This window comes from Lepidochelys kempii, chromosome 8, assembly GCF_965140265.1.
Source record: "Lepidochelys kempii isolate rLepKem1 chromosome 8, rLepKem1.hap2, whole genome shotgun sequence".
In the NCBI taxonomy this organism is placed as follows: Eukaryota; Metazoa; Chordata; order Testudines; family Cheloniidae; genus Lepidochelys; species Lepidochelys kempii.
Genome location: NC_133263.1, coordinates 9744246 through 9766028, shown reverse-complemented (window position 1 = coordinate 9766028; position 21783 = coordinate 9744246). Strand labels below are relative to the sequence as shown.

General features: G+C 42.1%; 1 protein-coding gene across 1 annotated transcript; it reads left to right on the top strand.

Annotated features, from left to right (window-relative positions):
- The first annotated feature begins 10473 nt into the window (after positions 1 to 10473).
- LOC140916486 (neuropeptide Y receptor type 6-like) lies at positions 10474 to 15955 on the top strand. Its single transcript, XM_073358144.1, has 4 exons — positions 10474 to 10690; positions 10978 to 11040; positions 13308 to 13394; positions 14645 to 15955. Exon 4 carries the CDS (start codon positions 14831 to 14833, stop codon positions 15953 to 15955), a length of 1125 nt encoding a protein of 374 aa, XP_073214245.1. The 5' UTR covers positions 10474 to 10690; positions 10978 to 11040; positions 13308 to 13394; positions 14645 to 14830.
- The last annotated feature ends 5828 nt before the right edge of the window (positions 15956 to 21783 follow it).

Sequence of the window (21783 nt, the reverse complement as noted above, 5' to 3'; positions counted from 1 at the left end):
GCAAACTGGATACAATTAACTTAGGCTTGATTAAAGACTTGGAGTGGATGGGTCATTACACAAAGTAAAATTATTTCCCCATGTTTATCATCCCCCCCCCCCTTCCTCTCACATTCTTATCTGCTGGAAATGGCCCACCTTGATTATCACTACAAAAGGTATTTTTCCGCCCTCCCCCCTCCTGCTGGTAATAGCTCACCTTACCTGATCACTCTTGTTACAGTGTGTATGGTAACACCCATTGTTTCATGTTCTCTGTGTATATAAATCTCCCCACTGTATTTTCCACTGCATGCATCCGATGAAGTGAGCTGTAGCTCACGAAAGCTTATGCTCAAATAAATTTGTTAGTCGCTAAGGTGCCACAAGTACTCCTTTTCTTTTTATAAATTCAAAAGAGCTTTCAATTATTTAGAGACTGCAAAGTAAAAGCCTACCAAAACTACTCATACATAGGCCCGATTCATCCACACACAAAGTTACAGCAGTTTAATTAAAGGCGTGATTTTAAATACATTTAGATAAGCTAGTGCAAACCCTTGTGTAACCAAAATGCTGAAACTAAGGGTGCTGGGGCTGCTGCCACACCCCTTGGCTTGAAGTGGTTTCCATCATATTCAAGGTTTATAGTTTGGATCAATAGCTCTCTGCACCCCTGTGTTTAACCACTCTTAATTTAATTCAAACCTGGTTCATAGTAATGTAGTTTGCCTCGGTAAATTGATTATAACTGCTATTTTAATCAGTTTAAAACTGGTAGAAGAGCGTTTGTACAAGGATTTGCACATGTTTCACTAAATCAATTTTAAACCAGTTTAGTTAACCTGGTGCAAAGCCCTGCGTGTAGAGCAAGTCTTAGCTGTCCAACAGACAGAGCATCCACTGGAACCAGTGGGATTTCTGTGTGCAGAGGGTTTGCAAGATCAGTCCCATACTACATTTTGCCCTTTGAATCCTATAATAATAATTTATTGTACTTCCTATGTATATACACACTCCACCAAAGAGTTCGGTGCGCTTTACATACATTCAGTATTATATACCCACTTTACACAAGGGGAAGCTGAAACACAGGCTGATGCCAGAATTTTACAAATGTGCACTTGTTCACATGGCCTGCAGGCTGCAGCATACACCAAACAGAGCTCAGAGGCTCTTTGGATGCTCAGGGAATTTTGAAAACTGCTTTGTTAGTTGTGTTCAAGTCCCCCCCAGAACCCTCAGGGCTGTGCACTTCTAGAAGGAGAGCCTGGGGCCTGGCCACTTAACCGTGATTTTCAGAAGCACTCAGAGAGCCACACGCATTCAGCCAGGCACTGCGAGTGCAGTCAAGTCAGAGGCACAAGTAACTGCACACCATCACACAGTCAGAAACCCCACTCCAAACTAATTAACACTCTCCAGGCAGAAAGCAAGCCCAGTATCCAGAGAAAGAGGTTTACAGGTACAACATAGGCATCTGCAATGCAAACTTCCCCCAGTCTGGCCTCTTGCTATATATTCCAACCCTGAGCTGGAGAAATCTCCTAGGAGATTTGTGCCAACTGTCCTTGGGACAGTCCCAGCTTTCCAGAAAAATATTTTCTTTTCTCCCTATTCTGCCTTTGGGTATTTAATCTCCATGGCCACCAAATCCTTGGCCTCTTTGTTGAGACTGCAGACACCAGTGTGAATTAGTGCCAGTTGGGAGGGTGTTATTTGTCAGCAAAATGGATGAAAAAGCAGGTCTTCAAGGGGAAACCGAATAACCTTTTTCGTACCCAAGCTGAGAATATGGGACTCTCTCTAAAATAAACAGAGCTGTTACTGGATGCAAACATTAATGTACCATAAAGCAGCCACACTTTTTTTTTTATTAATGCACAGCAATTTACTCTCCTTCCCCAAATGTGACACTAGAATGACCTATAATGACCTCTTCTCCACACACAAAAAAAGGCACCAGACTTTCAGACAGCTGAGCACATTGATCCCTTCGAAGGTTCCTCAGGGCATTATAAAGGGAACATGCTGAAAATAGAAGAGCATTTGTCTGTAGCGTGGGAAGACATCATGGAACTCTGCTCAGGTCCCACTTGCCTCCTTTCCTCCATTGGTGACTCTTCTCTATTCCCCTTTCCCCTTGGTGTTGCTGTCCCCTTCCTCTTCTCCTCCCAGAGAAGTTCTTTCTCTGCTTTCCTTCCCCTCGGCTCCCCTCGGTTTCCTTCCCTTCACCTGCCGTCTTCTAATGGTTCACGATGAGTCCTGTGTTATAACTGGGAGTAATGGGATGGAATAAAAAGAAGAAAAATTAAGGCTAAAAATAAGTGGTGGGGAAGCTTAAAAAGAGTGACGGGTTCTATTAGGCCATAGCATAGTCCCCCAAGGGCAGAGGTGGAAGCATTGTCTTTTGAGACATTAGAAACTAGAGTGGACGAAGCATGGAGACTGTATACCTCAGAAGCTCCAGGGGATGGATTTAGATGGCATAACTTTTTTCCCATCTTTAATTCATGGTGCGCAACCACACTGGCTAAGGATATTCCTGTAATGGGCTGTTTTGCTAACATTATCAGCACTGAAATAGACATTTAAACGCCATCAGTAGGTGTCAGAGTTAAAGTTCCTTTCGTTGGATAGAACCAACTCACACCTTTCTCAAAGCTGTTGTTTCTGCAACCTCAGGAAGATAGCCATATGTCAGTGACATTTGGAAGGTTTTCTTCAAAACTATAGGGACGAGAAAATTAGGGCTAGATCCTCAGCTCCAGATCAAGTTGCTTTGTGCTGCCTTAGCAGAACCTGCTACCACCTTAGCAGCGCAAAGCACCCTGAAAGCTTCCCATGAGGGTCTTCTGAGGATTGGAACACATAGTCCCAACTATAAATACAAACTGATAGGATATACATTAGCTGTTACCACTCAAGAAAGAGATCTTGGAGTCATTGTGGATAGTCCTCTGAAAACATCTGTTCCATGTGCAGTGGCAGTCAAAAAAGCTTACGGAATGTTAGGAACCAACAGGAAAGGGGTAGATAGTAAGACAGAAAATATCATAATGCCACTCTATAAATCCATGCCCACCCCTGGAATACTGCATACAGTTCTGGTCGCCCCATTTCAAAAAATATGTATTAGAATTGGAAAAGGTACAGAGAGGGGCAACAAAAACAATTAGGGTTATGGAACAGCTTCCATATGAGGAAAGATTAAAAAGGCTGGGACTGTTTTCAGCTTAGAAAAGAGACAACTAATGGGGGATGTGATAGAGGTCATTAAAATCATGAACGGTATTGAGAAAGTGAATAGGGAAGTGTTATTTACCTTTCACATAACACAAGAACCAGGGGTCACCCAATTAAGTTGATAGGCGGCAGGTTTAAAATTCACATAAGGAAATACTTCTGCACACAATGCACAGTCAATCTGTGGAACTTGTTGCCAGGGGATGATGTGAAGGCCAAAAGTATAACTGGGTTCAGAAAAGAATTAGATGTACTCATGGAGGATAGGTCCATCAATGGCTATTAGCCAAGATGGTCAGGGATGCAACCCCATGCTCTGGGTGTCCCTAGACCGCTGACTGCCAGAAGCTGTACTGGATGACAAGCGATGGATCACTCAATAATTGCCCTGTTCTGTTCATTCCCTCTGAAGCATCTGGCACTGGTCACTCTTGCAAGACTGGATACTGAGCTAAGTTGACCATTGGTCAGACCCAGAATGGCCTTTCTTATGTTCTTATTACCCTTACCACAACTTAAGAGAATCCTTGAGTAATGAAGGGCTGGCATGGTAGTGGTGTAATTGGGGAGGGACAGCGCATACCAAGGGTGGGTGAGACATTGGGAAAATAGCATCGCATTCTACCAGACTCTCAATTTGTACAGTCTTTATGGGACCACTGCTGTTGGCATAACTTGCTCTGTATTATGCTAGTGGGAATTTTGGCCCACCTAGGTTATCCACAATTTTGAGTTTTGCCTGAGGAAGAACCTCAGGACTGGACCCAGTATCAGTGCTAGGTGCACTCTGATTTTCTCAGCTGCAAATCTCTCTTTATGTATTTTCCATTTATATTAAAAGCTTCTTACTGTTTTGTATGACATTGTCCCTTTTTTTCCAGCTAGTCCTAGGCCACATCTATGTATTGTTCTGCAGACACTCTGGAGGGCATATTTTTGTCTTGCCTTTATATGACTGACATTTATCTTTATTTAAAAACAGCAGGAGGGATATCTCTATAAAGTTCTTATGTGCAAGTCTGGAATTAGCTGTAAAAAACATAATTTCTGTTTTCAGATACATTTATTTTCCAGCATTTTAAGCTGGAAGCTGTATAAAAGCTAAGATTTTTGTACACAAAATAATATCAACTTGTGTTAATATTTTAAGCTGGAAAATCAAAATATTTTTCAAGTTTCTGAAATATATGGGAAAATTGGAATAAAGATTGAGGGCAAAAGGAAAAATCTTACTCTCTGGGCCATTACTGTAGTCCTTAATCAGTCCTTGCACTCAGGAAAAACTCCCAGTGCTGTCTGTCAGAGAGAGTTTTGACTGAATAAGAACTGTAGGATTTGGCTCTTTGAACTTAATTCACTTCCTTGGTTACACTGGCGGAAGCCAGCACAACCTTCATTGTGGGTCCCTGCAGTGAGGGTGTGGAGCTGGCTGGTGCACTTCCAAAAGTGGGCAGGAAAGGCCTAGGAAGGGATAGGCCAGACTGGCTGGAAGATTGCACTGATTCAGTGCATCTCCTTGATATCCTTTGCCCCTAGAGTGCATATGGAGTCCCAGCTGAAATTTAAAGCTGCCCTTCCAGGGGTTAATCCCTCCACTGGTGCCTCTGCCTAGGCAGGCAGAAAGAAGTATAAATTGTACCTCTTTGTTCTTGTAGTGTGAATTTTACCCTATGTTTGTAAAGCACATTATTGGCACTGAAAGAATGACTGATGTTAACAAACGATATAAAAATGAGTGACAACCAAGTTTATCCTAGCAGAATAACCACTTAGGAATCTACAAAGTTTCTTTCAAGAGCAGCCCAAACTGCAGTTATTGGACCCAGATTCCAAACCCTCCAGAAACGTCGGGCAACCATTAAGCTAACTGGGCTACATACTCGGGTAACCTATATATGCCAGCACATTTTCACTATTACTACAGGTTGAATAGTTAGTACAGATTATGATGAGCGGGAGAACATCTCCTGTGCTCCTAGGGGAATGGAGTGGGGAGAGGTCATCTCCTGGGAACTTTAAGTGCTTAAGAATCAGGCTGCTTCCAAAACATTTTACAAGTGCACAACAGCCCATCCTTATCCTTTTCCACCTTTTCAAAGTTTACAGAAACCCTCCCTCAGCCCCAGGTGTCTCAGCTGATTGGCTACACTTTTCACTGTGCAGCTAAATTGGCTACACAAACATATGCATCAAATCCTTCCATAGCTGCATACTGTATGATACTAGAGAAAAATCTACCTTGCACACAAAATGTGATTTTTGAAAGGCTCATAATCACAATCTATTTTTTCCAAGATCCAAAGGCATTTCTCATCCAGGGCTACTTCTATGCAGATTTTGGCTGCAAAGCTGTTTAAAAAGTTTCAAAGATATATATATATATATATATATATAAAATGGCAGAAGTATAGATTTCCAGTGGCCTCATTCACAAAAATGGCCGAGCCATTCAAAACAATTCACCTTCTGACAGAGATCAAGCTTCGAAAAGATCGATGTGAGGTGAAAGTTTTAGAAAGCTAGGAGAGACTGCAATAGGGGGTTAGGATGGAAAATATGAAACATTAACTATGAAGATCATTCTCAATAGTATAATTGCCTACAATTCAACTATTTGTTTTAAAGATTATTTAAAAGTCACTTTGCTGACCTAAAAATAAAGATGCTACTTGTCCAACCACAGGTTATACTGATCTCCAACCCAACTGTACTTGGGATTCCTGGATTCTATTCCTGGCTCTGCCACTAGCCTGCTGGGCGACCTTGGGCAAGTCACTTCACTGTTCCATGCCTCAGTTTCCCCATCTATAAAATGAGGTAAATTATACTGACCTCCTTTGTAAAGTGATTTGAAATCTCTGGCTGAAAAGTGCTGTATAAGGGCTAGGTCGGGGGGGGGGGCAAACTTTTTGGCCCAAGGGCCACATCTGGGTATGGAAATTGTATGGCGGGCCATGAATGCTCACAAAATTGGGGGTTGGGGTGCGGGCTCTCGGGTGGGGCCAGAAATGAGGAGTTCAGGGTGGAGGAGGGGGCTCCAGGGTGGGCAGCGGGTTGGAGTGTGTGGGGAGACCGTGGGCTCCAACTGGGGGTGTGGGCTCTGGGGTGGGGCTGGGGATGAGGGGTTGGGGGTGCAGGAGAGTACTCTGTGCTGGGACCGAGGGGTTCAGAGGGTGGGAGGGAGAATCAGGGCTGGGGCATGGGAGGGGGCCAGAGGCGGGAGCGCCGGGCAGCGCTTACCTCAAGCAGCTCCTGGAAGCATCAGCATGTCCCCACTCTGGCTCCTACGCAGAGGCACGACCAGGCAGCTCTGCATGCTGCCCCCTCCACAGGTGCTGCCCCTGCAGTTCCCATTGGCCACGTTTCCTAGCCAAGGGGAGCTGTAGGGGCGGCACTTGGGGCGGGAGCAACGTGTGGAGCCCCTGGCTGCCCCTACGCATAAGAGCCGGAGTGGGGACATGCCTCTGCTTTCAGGAGACATGCAGAGCCATGGCACACATGGAGTTGGGCAAGCCTCAGACTCTGCTCCCCAGCGAGAGCTCAAGGGCCGGATTAAAACGTCTGAAGGGCTGGATGTGGCCCCCGCGCCGTAGTTTGCCCACCCCGGGCTAGGTATTATTAAGATATAGAAATTAGTTGAGGTTCAGGTCACTGAATAATTTTCAGAAATTAGTATGCTATCATAAATAACTAACTTCAAGCTAAAATATTTTAAACAGTTGCCTTTCTAGGCATGACTTAATGGTGAGATCAGGACCGGAATAAAGAATCAGTAATATTGGAAAGCTGATTGCTAGAATTATGGGATAAAATGGTGCAAAGTTTAAACTTTCATTTAATGAGTTTCAGAGATTTTTATGATGAATTTTTCCATGGATCTGTGGCTTTTATTTCATTAAACCTAACGGGGGTGAGGCGGGTGCTGATCACTCCCTGACATGGGAAAACCCAAAGAGAGGGGTCTAAAGGGAAGGAAAACTCCTTGAGGTTCTCCTAAATCACCACACATTCTTCCAGTTACATTAGCTCACCAATGTGCCTCACCCTGGTGCAAGGCCACCATAGAGAGTTCTATCTACTTTTGCTTATTTTCCCATGTCTTCTTGAAGTGTTATAAATGATAGTTTTCATTAGTAAGAAATATTCCGGCTCTTTCATAGACATTCACAAGACACTGGCAAAATCTCAGTTACTCTGGTGTAAATTCAAAGTAACTCCCTTCATCATGAAGAATCAGAAACTATATACATACATTACTGAATTGCAGCTTTCACTGAGATGGGGAGACTCTGCATAGCTATGTGGGGAGATGCAATTTTTACCAATACCCTAGGGCAAACCCCTTTGCTCTCATGAAAAAAGCCATGGCCTCTTTAGTGTCTGCAGAGAGGACACTGGGCCCCAGTGGATCCACTGGGAGTGGAAGGTGCTTTGAACCTTGCTAGAATCAGAGCTTTGGTTTTTAGGGTCCCATCTGAATTTTAAATTTATGCACAACTGCAACCCCCAGAATTCCCCAAACTCCTCCAAATAGTGAAAAAGAGTCAGTATTCATAGGACAAGAAAATTATCTTTGAATCTCTGATGAATGGTTTTACTTTTAGATAGATTGGCAAAATCAAAGGCCCTCCAAAAAGGTATCATCCCCTACTCTCTTGGATGTGGTAGTGACTAGGGATCCTGGACTGTAAATGAACAAAGAAATGCTTCTATAAATCATATTACAGCAACACCTAATCAACCTAATTGGTTGCCAATATAATGTCACTCCCTGAGGCACAGTTACTTCAACTTCCAAGCTGGTATAATATATGACATGAGCTTTAGAGAGCAGACCTGGGGAAAGGGTAACTTCAGAGGAAGTTGGAACATGGGAGCAATATTGGGGAAGGACATGCAGAGAGGATGTTGGGATGTGGGAGAACTGGGGCACAAGAAGCAGAGGAGGGTGCTGGCAATTCTAGGGAGTCATTAATGAAGAGAGGGATACTCCAGAGGAGGGTAGGTAGAAGGATACAAATCATATCCACAGATAAATAGATATTCTGGATCCAAGCAAGCATCAAGCGGTCATTGACCAGAAGCCCATTGTGTTAGGTGCCATACAAACACAGAACAAATAGATAGGTCCCACCCCAAAGAGCTTACAGTCTAGTTAGCAGTGCTCCTCTTGACTTTTATTCAGAGTCCTGCACATGGGGCTTCCAGGATTGGACCTAATGTCGGAAATACTTCTGTGGAAATGCGATTAAGAATCAAATAGTGATGACTGAGATTTTTTCTTTACACGTAGGACAGGGACCTCTTATTTAAAACCCTCCATCTCACCGAATTCCTACTATTTCCTGAGATATAAGACCACCCCTTGAGCAGCTGGGGTCCCCTAATGGTAGAGTTCCTACATCCAACATCAGACCTGCTTAGCATGTCTAACCTGCAATATGATGTTAATTATTTGTTATCAGATTACAGAGATTAAATTTGTTTCCTAATATAGATGTAGTCTTTCCTTCCATGAAGTTATCAACCTGTCTCTACCTGCTGCAAAATGTTGTTTCCCATAATTTTTATTTAGCAATTAAAAGTAGCATGAAAAGTCATATAAAGTAAATATAATTCTGGTATTCATTAACCTATTTTACAAACACAAACACTACACAATTTGGCTGAAAACCATAGACTTTGATCCCTCTATTCTTGGCCATATACTCCACTTACGCCATGCCTACTTCTCCCAGCTGGGAGTTGCACAAACAGATCACAAGCAACTACATCCTTAAAACTCTGGGATTTAAATTAATCTTATTTACACCAGTTAACATCAAGATTCAATACAATTAGATTGATAGAATTACACCAATTTAAAACCAGTGTGACATTAGAATCAGCCCCCATATATTTCATTCTATCTTTCTACAGGAGACTAAGAAAATCCAGAGATACAGTTATTAGTAAGAATGGAGTACCCATTTGGATAAGAACTATCCAAAATCTTTGTCCAAAACTTAAATTGAATGAAATTGAAATATTTGTTGAAAGTTTACCAACTTATTTTCTTTGTTGTTGCTGGTTTTATATACATACTTAAGAATTTTTATGATCTATACTTAATGTTCCATTTCTGCATGCTGTTCCATTTCTTGGGTTTAACTGTGACCAGATGCAGAAATTCCAAAATACATTAAGAAAGCTCATTTCTGACCTGATCAAAACCCTAAATGCTAGCAATCCTTCAGGAAAATTTATCCTCGCAATATAACAAAACCTGTGCTAAAAACTCAAACTATTACTCTCCATTATAATGCAGCATAGATACAGCCTCATCATTTTTCTCCCTCATTCTGAAAATCCTACTGCTTTTCGATCACCACATTCTGTGGGGATTTTTTAATATTGAGCTCCCCTCTTTTCTCCCAAAAGTTTTGCCTGCTACTTTCCTTTTCTCCAGTTTAACAGGAAACCTTCATCTGCTCTGCCTGCGGCTTTCCACACACAAACACCCACTTGTTCTGGACTAATTTTCCCTCTTGTCACCACCTCCCCAGAATTGAAAACCCCAAGATGACACAGCATTGGAGATGGGGGCATTGGGGAGTAGAGGGATATGGGGAAGAAATTCACCGAAAGATGAAAAACTCAATGTCTCTGCACCACTCCCTGAACCAACAAGTTCCTTCCTTGTCACCTCCAGTTCTAAATAGTTAATAAATAAATATTTAATACAAGCCTTATTAAAGAAATGATTGTATATGTTTTTAAACTGTAAAACAACAGTAATGATCATGAATCCTATTTCTTCCCAAGCTTGGATAATGGGCTATGGTTTGATCTTGAGAAATTTTTACAGCACAGGTATAAAATACCTAAAATAGAAGGTATTTATAATGGAAAAATCAATCTTAACTGTAGTAAGGCAAATAATGTCATTTCAATAGAACATGTATTCTCCTTCTAAGCAGTCTACTGTATGGCTGTATTTTCATTCCCCCTTGGGGAAAAAGCAGTAAGCCATCTGCAAATATTTACCCATGTGAAATCCAGCTGAGATTCTTAAGAAAACATTTGTACTATAGAACAGATAAGATAATTGAAAATGAGATTTCAAGATAATGCTTGAAAAAACGGAAAAGAAAATATCATCCCCATGGCTACTGGTCCTCTCTCCTCCCCGTTTTCTTCTCATTGGTGTTTCCTTCTTCTTAGATTCCAGAGCTTGTTTTATTTCTCAGCAGCCTTTCCACAGTGAGGTGGCTTCAGTTCCCCATTGGACATCTGAATGAAGCTGCAGTTTGCTCAGGAAGGGAAGAAAGAAAAGTTTAGATCTGTCTTTAGCAGCAGACAGATGCACTTCTGATTTCTTCAACACAAAGAAGATGTGTTTGCTGACTTTATACGTCACCTGAAAAGGAAAAGAAAATCCGTTAAAGACAGAAGAGTGGAAATATGACTTGAATTTTCCCAACAGGTAAGAAGTCAGTGCATTCATGAACCAAACCATGTGAAGGGGAAAGCTCTTTGAAATATGTATTTCAAATAATTATTTTATTCCCCATTTCTTAAATTTAAGGATGACAGGGCAACTTTTTGAAGCTTTTACATTTGTAATGCTTTCAAGTTTAAATCAGATTTTTTTACTGCAACTTTTCCTAATCACTTTGGAGGGAAATATCAAACATTGGAATAATTCACAGCAAACTCAAACAGGGGTGTTTATGTGTTTATTTTTCTTATTCTTATTTTATTTTATTTTAGACTTTTAACTTTCCTTTATTTCTGGATGCTTCAAGAATGTTTCTGCAACAATGAAGGAACAGGGTAAATGGCTTATCATTTGGGATACTATTAAACCTTCTATGTCTGTTTATGGTGATGAATTTTTTTTAAATGGGTATTGTAGCATGAGAAGTATGTGTCTCAGTATTACAGAGATTAGTTCTCTTAGTAAATATTTAAAGAGGAAAAAAGAATTCTACCTCCAGCCTAAGTCTCAATTCAAGGATGCAAAATATTATGTTAACACTTATGGTTAGTTTAATAATGTTGTTCAATAGAATTAACACATGCTGCACAGCATGGCGGTATAGGTTGTTTTTCCAAGGCATCATTTGCTAGAGATTATGTATTTTTCCAGTTGTCGAAAGAAGAGGGGTGTAAATTGCCTTATTGCTGAGGAAGTGTTTAAATTACCTTTTGTTATGACATATATGCTAAAATACACTTTTATTAACCCACATTACCAAGCAACCCAGTAACAATTTCCAGTTATTGGGAATGAAGCTTTTTTTCCTGGAACAATGACAAAATACAATCAGTGTGCAAAGAGTTAATGAACTGCAACTGCCCACATTACAAGGTCATTAAAAGGACATTCTTTGAAGGTAGAAAGTGCCACGGGAGCCCCAGAATCCACACTGAACACAGCAGGAGGACATTCGGCACTTGTTGATACATAATCATTGGCATTTAATTAGAGATTGTGAAATAGTGGATTAATAAGTAAACATAGTAAATAATACATAAAACACCACAAAGCTGGCTCAGCCTCATCTCCTGGTGGGCCCATAGAGCCTCCCCTGAGAGAGTAGAAGAGACAGCAGAGCAGGGCTTCTTTGCGGTAGTGCATGGATCCTAACTAGATAGGCTCGCACTGCACCCTATTTGCAAGGAGGCAGGGCCCAGACCTGGGGTCAGCCAGTGGGAGTGGTCAGCACAAGGAGCAGAGGCCAGAGATCCAGAGGATCACCACATGGACAACAATCCGTCCATACAGCCAGACCCTAGGTCTGTGACCTGTACACACCCTAACACTGGCATCAAGACTCTTTGAATATGTCTACACAGCAACAAGGAGTGAGCACCCCAGCTTGGGAAGACAAGATCTAGCTAATGCACTAAAATAGCAGTTTGGATGTTGTGGCTTGGGCTCTCAAGCCTAGGGGGCCAGGTGGGCTTGAGAGTCCAAGCCGCAATGTCCCCGCTACTAATTTTAGTGCACTAGTGTAAGCCTGTCTCCCCAGACTGGGAAGCTCACTCCTTGCTGCTGTGTAGACATATCCATGGTTGCAGTACAGCTACTGGCTAGCTTTGCTTTCCAGCACACACATCCTTGTGTGTATGAAAACTCTAGTCAGGCAATTACTGCTACTTACAGCAACTGCTACTTATAGTGGATTCCAGGGAAATATGCTTAATTTAGCTCCTGTTCTCCAACTTCTTGCTTCTCCAACTAGCCACATCACCCATTCACATGGGGCCCAATCCTGGAAGCTGCCAAACACTTTCAGTTCTCACTGAAATCACTGAAAATGGAGGGCACATTGGGGGTACAGAGAGAGTTGCCCTCGCATACGCACCCACAGAGGTGACTTCTTGGGATGATAATGCTGTCATGTGACTGTCTTTCCTCACTGGTTGCAGGGGTGGACGTAAAGGACCATGGAGGCTATTTCAGCCATTAGGTTGCATTAGCCTCTGAGGAGCATCTTTGCAAATACCTTCTCCATTCCCTCATACAATCGTACAGTTCCAGGCCAGAGCTTAGTATTATCCCCTTAGCACAGACTTCAACACTCACATTTGGATCAGCAAGGCCATACAACGCCACATTAGTACAGTCATAATGCCATCCCTCATTCCAACAGGCCTGCACTAGACCCTTCTTTTTATGGGGATTAGAGGATTTTATGGGGATTTATCCCCATTTGTGACAGATCTTTCACAAACTTCTAGACTCAGTTGCCTGATCTGAAATGGTAGGACTTATTTCAAACAGAGGTATTTGAAGAAAGCAATCCAAACTAGAATTCTGCACCTAACATTCTACGGGCAGCTGAGAACCTGGGAGTCCTACGGGTGTTGGAGTTATATCACCTCGGTACAATACCCAGCTCAGCCGCAGACTTGTATGATCTAATGCAAGCCACTGAACATCCCTGTGTCTTAGTGACCTAATAAAGATAATGACCTAATAAAGCATTTCACAAAAGTGCAGTATATAAAAGAAAGTATTCGTCATAATTATTTTTCTTTTATTTGTTTTCTCTTAAAATTTATACTGCTTCCTCTTCCTGGCTTTTTCTCAGGGCTATCACAGTGTAATGTTTATTGCTACAGCTGCAGAATGATTGCTTCAGGCTTATTTCCCTCTCTCTCCCAACAAAGGGACTAAGGTGAGTCAAATCGGTATTGTTTAAAGGGATGTAAATGTACCTAGAGGTTGTGAAAAGCATAGTCTTGAAGAAATGAAAGATGGGCAAGCAACTATTCTATGTGGTTCTTTTTCTCTCTCAGGTTTGATACACAACCTCTTTCTGCCCAGAAATTCGCTGAGCTTTGGCTTTGAGTTCAGCTCTTCTAACTAGTCTCTAACTCCCAATCCACAGATTCATTAATGCTGAACCTGATTTCTCATTTACACCTGTTTTACAACAGTGTAAGTCTATTGATGTCAATAGATTTACACATACAGGTGTGTAAATCAGGAGTAAGTGAGAGGAGAATCAGGTCTTTGTTTCTATAGACCAGACACTGCATTTAGCTACAGTAAGATTCCTTTGTGTTGTTTACCGAACTAGTGCAAATATTAAAGCATGTATCTATGGAAAGGAAGGAGAGAACCTAAGCCTAGCATTCATTTGAAGATATTGTTGTATATGTCAAAGATGCTGCCTCCATCTGGTCCATATTTTTCTCTGCTAATATTTAGGGCCAAATGGAGGTGGTCTCTTTGACATCTACACAAGTAGAAAAAGGCATCCAGGATGGAAATCCAGTACACAATCATTGCACCCTGCTCCTGTATTCCACCCTGGACCCATGATGTTCATATTCTACAGACCTCATAAAGGTAGTATTCTAGGACAGAACATTGCATGGGGCAGGGTGGTTAATCTAATATGCTTTACCAGATACATTCCCTCTGTTCCCATGTTTGTTTGTTTTTAAAATATTACTTCTGCGCAACAACAGAGCATTGTGCATGAAGTCACAGGCAGACTTCTGCATATTATAGCATTGCTTAGTAATTTTTGGGTAGTTGGTGCCAGGCCTGAATTTAGCCCTTTGATTGCAGAAGCATGATTCTTTATTCTCCTGATAATCAAAAATGACTGAACCATTTTTGGTCAAACTTTCCAAAAATATGCACCTTTGGGCAGAGAGTGACCCTGCAATATTTTATCCTGAAAGTGATACTAAAAAACAAGAGGGTTTGAATGAGAACTGTTATGAAACCTTAAATAGAGTGGTCATTGATGTTCCTACTACAATATGCTACAATCACTGAACCGTGCGAAGAGAGCCACTGATTCCCTGTAATCGTGAGTGCAGAACCTCAAAAAGGCAGACTCAAACCACTTGTGTCAATCTCTTTGATTTATAGGTTTAACACTAACGTTTTACCATTTGCTTTTGTTTTCAGGATTCTTCAATGCTGTAAGTACTAGTATCAGATCTGCTCAAACAGAGCATCATGAAGAACAAGCATAAAGATTGAATCCTATTAATTATGGTCTTGGGAAGCTCCAAGCAAAATATCTTCTAAATAATTAGGGCCAAAAGATAATCTTTGTATTCTAAATTATGTCCATGGTTTTAGGATTCCTTTATGATGGCGAAACCCACTCAGCATCCTAGTGTGGGTTTGTTTAATCAAACTATTGCAAACAGCAGCAACTCACAGTTTTCACACTTTGATTCATGTCAGCCTTCTTTCCCTGCAGTCTTCTTGCTCATCACGGCTTATACTGTCGTTACAATAGTGGGGCTTTTTGGAAACCTTTGCCTGATTATTATAATAAAACAACAGAAGGAAGCTCAAAATGTTACAAATATTCTGATTGCCAATCTCTCCTTATCCGATGTCTTGATATGCATCATGTGCATTCCTGTCACAGTTGCATACACTTTGATGGACTACTGGATATTTGGCGAGGCTATGTGTAAAATAAGCTCTTTTGTACAAAGTATGTCTGTCACAGTCTCCATATTCTCACTTGTTTTAATTGCTGTCGAGAGGTACCAGTTAATAGTGAACCCACGTGGCTGGAAGCCGAATATTTCACACGCTTACTTGGGAATTATCTTCATTTGGGGGATTTCCCTTATCATATCCATTCCTTTTTTTATATTCCACCAACTATCTGATGAACCCTTTAAAAATCTCTCTTACCATAGCGATTTCTATATGAACAAAGTTGTTTGCATTGAGGCATGGCCATCAGTTGCGGAGCGACTGGTCTTTACGACCAGTCTGCTGGTTTTCCAGTATTGCTTCCCACTGGGCTTTATTTTTATCTGCTATCTCAAGATATTTGTATGTCTCCGGCGGAGACATGGTAAGGTGGACGGGATGAGGGAGAATGAGAGCAGACTAAACGAGAGCAAAAGGATTAACATGATGCTCATTTCAATTGTCGTGACCTTTGCAGCTTGCTGGTTGCCTCTAAATATATTTAATGTCGTTTTTGACTGGAACTATGAGGTCCTGATGAACTGCCACCATAACCTAGTGTTCACATTGTGCCACCTGGTAGCCATGCTCTCAACATGTATAAATCCTATCTTTTACGGATTTCTCAACAAGAATTTCCAGAAGGATTTAATAGTGTTAATTCACCACTGCAGATGCTTCACATCTCAGGAGGAATATGAGAACATCGCCCTTTCAGCCCTAAACACTGATGGATCCAAGGGGTCCTTAAAATTAAATAATACCCCTGTGAATAGCTAAAATAATCCAGCATGCCAGTCTCCAAAACTCTGTATTTATTGTAAATTTACTGATTCTTGTTGATTCTTTTGTAGGATTATAAAGGTCTTGAGCTGTTCCCACTAATGCCAGAGGGAGTCTTTGCCGTTTAGTTCAGTGGGAGCAGGTAGACTTATTGTGTAAACTGTTCCTTCTAAATAACATTTTGCTTATTAAGTCTAGTAAATCACCCCCCAGGAATCCTTTACAGTCAACACTAGTGAAATACCAGCAGTATTAGCGTATCATTTTTAAGCACATGATTTCACTATCAATAATTGGCTCCCTCAGAAATTTTCCCCCTCAGTGATACATGTGACATTCCCTGGGTAAAATGCTCTCTTCTGCTTCCCCAAGATAATCCATCCATGCCAAGATGCCACCAGTCCTGCCTCTGCCCTGCCCTCTAACCTAGTACCTCTCGACCCCGCTGTGTTTTCCCTGCACCTCAGAGAGGCTACTTCAGATGGCCCAACTACATGGCAGCTGTCCCTCATGATGGTGATAGATGCAGCTACTGGTGGTAGCAGTAGGGGCAGGCAGGATGTCCTGCAGCTTCTGACTAGGAGTGGCTGGTCCAGTAGGAAGCAGGTCCCCCTGCTGGATGGCAGTTTGGGGAACGGGTTCCCTTTTGGTTTTTGATGCAAGTGGTCTTCCCTAATTAATGGGGAGGCTTGGATTTCATGGCCGATGTATGCATGGGGAGGGGTGGAACCAGGTATCCCAGGGGTAGCTAGGTCAGGCAACGAGATTCCTCTGGGTAGAAATAGCAGGTCAGGGACAAGTGGGGAAGGAACCCAGATTTTCAGATTCAGATCTGGGGCTGGGAAGGTAGGCATTGCAAGGTGATGGGGGGTGAGGCAGCCAGCAGCAGCCGCAGGACTTCCACTCAGTACAGCAGCAGCTTGTCCTGCCTCTTCTCCTTTCCTCCTTGTGCAATGCTGGAGCAGCAGCAAGGATCAGGAGTGCAGGGATTACATGGTGTGTGCTCCATTGGCTCTGAGCAGAGCTTGTTGGGGGAGAAACAGGAGAGGAGTGCTCATTGGAGCAGATCCCACAGCACTGGTGGACGCACCCGTCACACGATGGCTGTCAGAGGCTGCAGCCGCCAGCACAGTCCTAGTGCTGAGAATGCTGACAAGCAGAGCTGGCCTTAGCCTTTTCAAGTTCTGTTCTACGCAGGCTCTTCTGCTGCGCTCATCACTGTAGCTCTCGTCAATGTGACTACACATCTATCGAAGCTGGCCAGTTAAACCATTTTTAGTTACCCCTCCGTCCACCAGTACCTGACTCCTGTATCTTGTTGTTACAGCAGTATGGGTACAGATGGACCAATGGTTTTCTGAGGGGTTAGGAAGATCATTCTTTGGGATATGTCCTTACCTCACTTATTTTACGTAAAAAGTGAGTCTGGGGGAAGCTTCGTTAGGGTCTCTCAACCCTCTCTCTGCTTCTCGCTTTCAGCCCTAGCGAGCACTTTCCTTTGTTTTATATGCACTTGCGCTGGTTTGCAGTTTCCAGACTTTGTTCACAATGAAAAGAGCTAGAGACTTAATTTTTGTTTTTAAATTAAAGTTGAGATGGGCCCCAAATGAGCCTCTGCAAGTGCCACCCAGCTCACCAGTATTCAAAATGAAAAATGCATATAGCATTTCTTTTATTTGTATTGTATTCTACTTTCTTTCTCCAGCACAAGTTGTAGGCGTCTGTTATAAACACCATAGATTCTGAAAACAGGCTCTTTAGAACAGCTATTATCAAACCGACTATGAATTCATAATTACTCATTGGCTTCAGCTACTAATACAGATGAAAACATGTTTGCCTTTGGATAGAAAATTTGTTTTGTGCTTTAGTTTCAGAAATATCCACCCCCATCCCTATGTGTTAGTAAGCGATAATCCACAAAAGGCTTCTGGGTAAGAGAGGGTATTTTTTGTTTGCCATGTATATCCTGTTCAAACTGGCTTTTGCTACAATGCAGTGCATGGAAGACTACAGCTGTAAAATTAATGTTTTTTAATTAAAACATACTGTTAATTGTTTTAAAAGTTAAGACATACTGAATATACTCTCTATCCACCTTTATGGTGCCATCACAGAATCAATTAGGAATGTCCTAATGGCAATAATTAGCGAGTTTAAATGGGGACAGCTAAAATACTAGACTGATATTCACCAGGACATTACTCCATTTTTCTTTTCCCGTTTGGATTATTGTTGTATACTCTCTACCACTGGTTTCAGAGTAGCAGCCGTGTTAGTCTGTATTCGCAAAAAGAAAAGGAGTACTTGTGGCACCTTTGTTAGTCGCTAAGGTGCCACAAGTACTCCTCTTCTTTTCTCTACCACTCTGGCTAGTTAGCACAGATATGTGTGTGTCAGAAAAGGCTTTCTTCGTCACTGATCAATATCTCTATGTACAGTGACCTCTAAATGCTAAATATATGACCTCAGTCTTGCAGTGGCAACTGATTGTGATGTCATAAACACAGAATTAGGTTTCACAGCAGGATGTACCTGAGAGTGACTTTTTTATCTTAATTTTTTTTTAATTTGAGAGAGAGATTTTCGGACTTATTTTGACCCAGCTGTCACCAGGCATATTTATGCCTTTGTCACTTTCTAGACTGACTACGGTTATTTACTATAATTTAGGCAGTCTGAACACCATTTAAAAAACTCCAGTTATTCTAAGACTGACAGTCTTAATTACTGTACTAATTCAAAAAGTATTACCCTCATTTTTAGTCACAAGTTCATAATAATTTTCAAAACAATTTTTTTTAAAAGTCCCAAACTACTACAGAACTTTCATGATTCTGGCCTGACATAGCTAATAACCTGATCTTTTATTCACTTTTACTGCAGCTCACATTTTAAGTCCCCAAGAACAAGGATATTAACTTTCTCCAGCTATAGACTGAAGATTGTAAAGGACAGAGCATTTCAGGGTTCAGCGTGTCTCAGGGCCAAAAGTGTGTATACAAGTTCTAAAACAGCTTAAGTACAGTTTAGTTCTCTGAAGACTTGCAGATTATCTGAGGGTATGTCTACCCTAACCATAACTGAGGACCTGTCTACACTAGAAATGCTACCGAAATGTGCTGTTGTAGCGTAGACACTTACTACGATGACGGAAGGGGTTCTTCTGTCACTATAATAAATCCACTGCTTCAGCTAATTCTTCCATTGACCGAGTGTTGTCTGCGCTGGGGCTTAGGTTGGCTTAACTATGTATCTCAGGGGTGTGATGCAGCTAGGTCAACCTAATCTTCCTGTGTAGACCAGTCCCAAGTTCTGTAGACTAGAGCACAGTGGGTCTTATAAAGCATCTTTTAAAGCGCGCTCATGAAAGCTGTTGGAATACTGTACTAATTTTACAAATCCACACGGGCAGTGGGAGCTCTGCCTGAGCGAAGAGTGCAGGACTGGGCCCTATATGGTTGTAAACCATTAATTCTTCTCCGATGACAGTGGGCATTTAAATATGGTTTAATAACTAAGGCTACGTCTACACTTAAAAACACTACCGCAGCACAGGGACAGCGCTGCACAGCTGCAATACTTCAGCGCAGACACTTAGTACAGCGGCAGGAGGGATTCTCCCCTTGCTGTAGGTAATTCACCTCCCCAAGAGGCAGTAGCAGCTAGGCTGATGGAAGACTCTTCTGTCAACCCCGGGGATAGGTCGGCTTACCTACCTCTCTCAAGGATGTGGATTTTTCACATCCCAACAGAGATGTAGCTATGTCAATATAAAGTTTCAGTATAGACTAGCCCTAAGTTTTCAGTATAGACTAGCTCTAAGGAGTTGCCAGATAACCTTTAGCTATTTCAGTACTGACATAAACATGCCTTGTGATTGGGTTAATTCCTAAAACCATCACGATTGATCACGGGGTCCGGCTTCAGTGAAAAGAATTTACATCCAAATTGTAACATGCTCCCTGGTGTATATTGCACTGTGAAAGTTACCTGTATTCTGTCATTTACTATGAGTTTATACAGCCTTAGAACAGTGGGACCGTGACTAGTTGAGACTTCTCAGTACTGATAAAACATAAATATTAACTGATATTAATAATACTTTATGCTCAAGACCACCTTTTTGAAGACAGCTTAGTGTACTTGTAACAATTTGCAAGAATGGTGTAAATGTTTCCTGAGTCACTCTGAGCAGGAAGGAGACCTGGTCTCAAATGTATTAGGGCTTGATCCCACTGAAGTCAATGGCACTGCTCTCATGAGTAAGTACTACTCACATGAGTAAAAGTTGCAGAATTAGAAACACCGTAATCAAAGACTTGAGTGACACATCTGGATTGAGTGGCTGCACGATAATTAAAGAAGTGTACTAATTAATCAAGAATAATGTATCTGAAGTAGGAAGTGAATTTTTAGGTTATTCGTCCATAACTGTGTACATCAGCCCTGTGCATCAAAAGTAGCTAATGTACTTCCAAAGAAAACAACTAAATAGTTGTTAAGGACTAAGGGTGTGATCCAGACAGATACTTAGGCACCCAAGCCCCATTTTTAGGCCCCTCTGTGATCCACAAAACTCCCACTCAGCTGCCACCTAATCCTGTAAATGCCTAAACTCACTGAGTGCCTACGTTTTTTCCTCTGGGCATGCTCACTGTGGACTCCCTCTGGGCACCCAGGTACCTATCAGCTGTCTCAGTATACAAAGTACTGCCTCATGACGGACATCCAGACACACATCTCCTTCCCAAGTCCCAGAGTGAGTCACAAACTGGGGAAGAAAGGTGTTCGACCACCTGTGGTGTGCGGGGACCCAATCTGGTAGGGGACCTGTGAGCATGCTTACCAGATCAGGCGCCTCAGTCGTGCTCATATGAAACAGCCGGGGGCGGAGGAGGCAGGGGGAAGGACATCCTTTAGAACTTCTAGTCTAGTGGATAGGATACTCACCCAGGGTGTAGGAGACCCCTATTCAAGTCCTGAGGGGGAGAAGGGTTTTGAACAGGAATCTGCCACCCCTCATCCACTCACTGTATAGGGAGCTTAAACACCTAATTCAGACTTTGTGGGTCATGCTGTTCCTGTGATTTTTCTAGGTACCATGACATTCAGGGCTGCAACACCAAAGTCCCTTTGTGGATGTCTCCCCAAAACCGTCTATATGTGAAATGGGTCCTGTTGAGGACATAGGCAAATCTCCCAGTAGCTTCAATGGGCCAGATTCTCAACTGGCATAGATCACTGAGTTCCAGTTATTTGAATCAAGCCATGTTGATTTACTCCAGCTCAGAGACTGGCCCAACGGGAGTTCTGGCTGCATAAGGACCGCATGGTTAGACCCACTTTCATTAATACTGCTGGACACAGCAGGCTTAATCAAAGTAGCTAGTGTATACACTGGGGGAAGGTTGACCAGATTCTTCTGTCAGTTATAGAGGTAAGAAATCCAGGGTAATTTCATCATCTCACCGAGCGATAAAGTAACTCTGTTACATCTGTGTAACTGACAGCAGATCCAGCCCAGAAACTTAACTTCTCTCACAGATTCCAGGGCCAGTATAAAAAGCCACCTGGAGCTGTTGCAAAATCTGAAAAATCATTGGTTAGGCTACAAAAAAAAAAGATCAAAACTGTAAAATCTAGATTGCCTAGGCTTGGTCTATCCACACCCCTGAGCCATGTAGTTATACTGACCTATCCCCCAGTGTAGAGCACACTATGTGTAGAAAAGCTGTCGTGTCAACATAACTCCCACCTCTCCTCAGGGAGGTGGAGTACCTACGTCAACAAGAGAAGCTCTCCCACTGGCACAGATAGTGTCT